We start from the raw sequence: 5000 nt of genomic DNA on the forward strand, positions 1-5000 counted from the left end.
TGATTGATTACGGAGGAGGAGGAGGAAGAGGAGGAGGAGGAGGAGGAGGAGGAGGAGGAGGAGGAAAGAGAGAGCTGAGTCAGCAGGTCATAAGGGGGACAGGGCGGATTATTGATGCAGCCTCACGTCATTAAGCGTTTTGGACAGCCTCCTTCAGCTCTGATCCCATGTGACCCACAAACCCCGGTATTACCCCTGTTACTCACCGTCAGGAAAGTGGGGTCGTAATGTAATCCAGCCCAGCGATGACAACTGAAACCATGAAACGTGGCTGAAGATTTGGGAAAGTTTTGGGTGAATGAATCATTGCAGTACTTTTTAAAAACCCTCGACGAAATAAATTAAATAAATCGGATGAATACATATTAATAAAGGATATGTTTGCAGAAGGTGCGAAAACCTTCTGCAAACAGTATGAATGTTTGCAGAAGGTTGAATAATTTTAGTAATATGTTAACTGAAGCCAACTGAATATATTGGGTGTGTGTATGTGTGTATGTGTGTATGTGTGTGTGTCTGTATGTATGTGTTTGAATATGTGTACGTATATGTGTGTATAAGTGTGTGTGTTTGTATATGTGTTTGTGTGTGTGTGTGTGTGTGTGTGTGTGTGTGTGTGTGTGTGTGTGTGTGTGTGTGTGTGTGTGTGTGTGTGTGTGTGTGTGTGTGTTTATGTGTGTGTATTTACGCACGTGTGGGTGTGTGTGTGTCTGTACGTACTTGTGTAAATGTTTGTGTTGGTCTGTGTCTGTATGTCTGTGTGTTTATGTGTGCATTTACATGTGTGTCTGTACGTGTGTGTGTGTGTTTGTGTGTGTCTGTACGTGTATGTGTCTATGTATGTGTTAGTGTATTAACGTGTGTGTCTTTGCGTATGTGTGTGTATGTGTTTGTCTGTACGTGTGTGTGTTTATGTGTGTATTTACATGTGTGTCTGTATGTGTGTGTGTGTGTGTGTGTTTGTGTGTGTGTGTCTGTACGTGTGTGTCTATGTATGTGTGTGGGTATTAACATGTGTGTCTTTACATATGTGTGTGTATGTGTGTGTCTGTACGTGTGTGTGTGTGTGTGTGTGTGTGTGTGTGTGTGTGTGTGTGTGTGTGTGTGTGTGTGTGTGTACGTGTGTGTGTGTGTGTATGTATGTGTGTGCGTTCTGCAGACATGGTGTTGGACCACCAGGAGACGTCCCACGAGCTGGACGACAGCGTGCGCGTGAGGGTCCGCGAGGCGCTGCTGAAGAGACACCACCACCAGAACGACAAGAAGAAGAACAACCTGATCCCCATCGTCCGCTCCCTGGCCGAGGGATCCCGCAAGCAGTCAGAGACACACCTCAGCGGTGGGTACCTGGGGAGGGGGGAGGGGCCCCAAGCAGTCAGAGACACACCTCAGCGGTGGGTACCAGGGGCGGGGAGAGGGCCCCGCAAGCAGTCATGGACCCACCTCAGTGGAGGGTACCTGGTGGGGGCCCCCCCGGGGGAGCGGCCTCAAGGGGGGGGGGGGGGACCCTGGGGAGAGGGGCCCCTGGGGAGAGGCCTCTGAGGGATGGGGGCTAGTGTTTGGGAGTGGGGAGAAGCAGGGGGAGAGGCGGAGGGGGAGAGAAGGGGAGGGACAGATAGATGGAGGTGGGAGAGAAACCGGGAGGGAGGGAGGGAACTGGTGAGAGAGGGGGGGTGGTAGAGTGATAGAGAGAGAGGAAGAGGGAGACAGAGAGAGACAGAGAGAGGTAGAGAGACAGAGAGAGAGGTAGAGAGACAGAGAGGGGTAGAGAGAGAGGGGGGGTTGTGGTAGAGAGACAGGGAGAGAGAGAGAGGGAGAGAGGGGGAGAGAGACTGCAGATAGCAGCTGGCAGAGAGCTTGGTTCTTCTGTGCACAGGAAAGTGAGAACAAGGACGGGGTGGATGTCCTGATTAGAGGGACGCGTGGGCAGAGCTGTCTGCTGAAATGAGAGATTCAATTAGTTTCCAAGATTATTACGTGATCCCAATTTGGCTCTGAGTCTGACTCAGACATGAGAACAGGATCTGATGCCCGACTAATAGAATAAGGAGCGAAGGTGGTGGAACAGGGTCCAAGCCTTTGGAGGCTGCTACACCCTTCCTAGAGGGGGCTAATCTCCACCTAGGAGGCTGTTACTGGCTCCTCCACAACAAGGACGCAGGGTGGTGGTGTTGGAACCGGATAATTGCCCGGCACGTGCGCTCACATGCACTCACGTGCACTCATGGCACTCCCATGTGCTCAAGTGCACTCTTGCGCACACATTTGCTAACCTGCGCTCACGTGCACTCACCTGCGCTCCTGGACACTCACGTGCGCTCACGTGCGCTCACGTGCACTCACTTGCGCTCACCTGTACTCACCTGCACTCACCTGTGCTCACATGCACTCACATGCACTCACGTGCGCTCAAATATGTTCACCTGTGCTCACGTGCGCTCTGGTCCTGCAGGTTCGTCGGTGTCGGCACAGCCCCCTCCCAGCCACCTGGAGGTGAAGAACGGAGCGGGGCAGGACAGCACGCCGCCGGACCTCAGCAAGGTGGGCGGGGCACCTGGGGGTGGGCGGGGCACCTGGGGGAGGGCGGGGCACCTGGGGGTGGGCGGGGCACCTGGGGGTGGGCGGGGCATCTGGGGGTGGGCGGGGCACCTCAGGGGAGTGTGTATTGGTGTGTGTGCGTGCGTGTGTGTGTGATGGATTGAAAAAGAGTATGTGTGTGTGTTTGTGCGTGGGTGCATGCATGTGTGTGCATATGTCTGTTGGCGTGTGTGTGTGTGTGTGTGTGTGTGTGTGTGTGTGTGTGTGTGTGTGTGTGTGTGTGTGTGTGTGTGTGTGTGTGTGTGTGTGTGAGTGGATGGGTTTCTTTGAGTGTGTGTGTGTGTATGTGTGTGTGTGTATGTGTATGTGTATGTGACGGATTGAAAGAGCGAGAGTGTGTATGTGTGTGTGCGTGTGTGTGTGTGTGCGCATGTGCATGTGTGTTCATACCTGCCAGTGTGTGCCTGTGTTTTCTGTCATATTGATTTTCAGTGCTGATTTGATTATTCTGTGTTTGTAGCATTAGCAATTATCTGAAATGTGTCTTCTGCTGGTGTGGACAGCTTCATATCGTGTAAACCAAAGATGGTTTCCAAAGTCTGAGCTGCAGGTCGAAATACAGCAGAGACATCACTGCCCCCTAGGGACGGAGTGGGGAACTACATTAGCTCAAACCCTGCTCTCCCACACCCCCTAGGGACAGACGCGGGAGCTACGTCACCTTAAATAACATATTATTGTTATCGACAGTAACATATTGTTGTTTGTCTTTCTTCTAACCAATGTACTAATTGTAAGTCGCTTCGGATAAAAGCCTCTGCTAAATGCCCTAAATGTAAAGGTAAATGTAAGCGTAATGTTTAACCCTCAGATCCACCAGGCTCTGTTCCACACTGACTGGACTGATGACTTGGAGCATGTTTGCTTCCTATCACTTCATGAACCGCAGGGTTAACGTCTGTAAACGGCACTGTCAATTACGTCGATCTTCAGGTCCACAGCAGTTATTGGGCCGCACAGAAAACAACAGGGAACTGGAACAGAAATTTTTGGGCAGTTTTATGGTAAATGTTAAATGATAGATGGATTGCATTTTTACAGCACTTTTCTAAACAGCGGCCACTCAAAGCGCTTTAAAACATCGCCTCACATTCACCCAATCATGCACACATTCACACACCGACGGCGGAGTCAACCATGCAAGGCGACAGCCAGCACGTCGGGAGCAGTTAGGGTGAGGTGCCACGCTCGGGGACGCCTCGACACTCCCGGGGATCGAACTGGCAACCCTCCGGTTACCAGCCAACCCGCTCTACCTCCTGAGCCACATGCCGCCCGCCTCTATAAGCCTGAGAAGCCTCCCAGCCCCCAGGTCCAGGTCCAGGGGTACCTGAGGCTGCCTTACCGAGCCTGGAGACGGGAAGCGAACCCGTGGTGACGTCTGTGGGTCTGTCCCCGCCTGCACTCGTGTCCCCAGGTGGACATGCACTTCATGAAGAAGATCCCCGAGGGCGCGGAGGCCTCCAACGTCCTGGTGGGGGAGCTGGACTTCCTGGAGAACCCGATCGTGGCCTTCGTCCGCCTGTCCCCCGCGGTCCTCCTCACCGGACTCACTGAGGTCCCCATCCCCACCAGGTAGGACCCCCCCACGAGGTCCCCATCCCCACCAGGTAGGACCCCCCCCCCCCCAACGAGGTCCCCGTCCCCACCAGGTAGGAGTTCACTGGGTTAGCATTAGCCTTCCGTTATGAGTTTGCTTGGTTAGCATTAGCCTTCCGTTGTGAGTTTGCTTGGTTAGCATTAGCCTTCCGTTGTGAGTTTGCTGGGTTAGCATTAGCCTTCCGTCATCATTACCAAGCTGCCTGTGACGCGCCACTGACAGGTTAGCGACCAGGCAGAAGCAGCCGATAGCAGAATCATCTGGGTCTGACGGCCAGAAGATAACGCCACTTCACAGATGCCTCGGCGTTTCCCTTTAAGAGCACATTGTTTTAACAGCAGATATGAACATAATGTTATGCTGAATCTTCCCCTGACCCTCTTACTTAAACAGTCCTACGCAGCATATACAAAGAATATGTGTTTGTGACTTGTTTTGTCTGACTCAGCATCAGAGTTTAGCCCTGAAGATATTCCTCCGTCAGCTGTTTCACCAGGCGTTCCTCCACCCTAGAGGCTCATTAACACCAGGGCCTCTGCCTCCACCCAGGTTCCTGTTCATCCTGCTGGGGCCCGACGGCAAGGCCCAGCAGTACCATGAGATAGGGAGGTCCATGGCCACCATCATGACGGATGAGGTCAGAGGTCATGCACGCACGCATGCACGCACACACGCACACACGCACACATACACATACACATACATACAGACACATACACATATACACACAGACACTCACACACATACACACACACACACACACACACACACACACACACACACACACACAAACACACATTTA

General features: G+C 52.6%; 1 protein-coding gene across 1 annotated transcript in view; it reads left to right on the forward strand.

Annotated features, from left to right (window-relative positions):
- The window catches only part of slc4a8 (solute carrier family 4 member 8), a 35983-nt gene that overhangs the window by 16957 nt on the left and 14026 nt on the right, over positions 1 to 5000 (forward strand). The window contains exons 6-9 of the mRNA XM_030375889.1: positions 1160 to 1339; positions 2453 to 2541; positions 4016 to 4173; positions 4748 to 4835. Of these exons, the coding sequence (XP_030231749.1) occupies positions 1160 to 1339; positions 2453 to 2541; positions 4016 to 4173; positions 4748 to 4835 (515 nt within the window). The remainder of the gene's footprint in view (positions 1 to 1159; positions 1340 to 2452; positions 2542 to 4015; positions 4174 to 4747; positions 4836 to 5000) is intronic.

The sequence above is a fragment of the Gadus morhua genome, chromosome 13 (genome assembly GCF_902167405.1).
Source record: "Gadus morhua chromosome 13, gadMor3.0, whole genome shotgun sequence".
Taxonomy (NCBI): Eukaryota; Metazoa; Chordata; class Actinopteri; order Gadiformes; family Gadidae; genus Gadus; species Gadus morhua.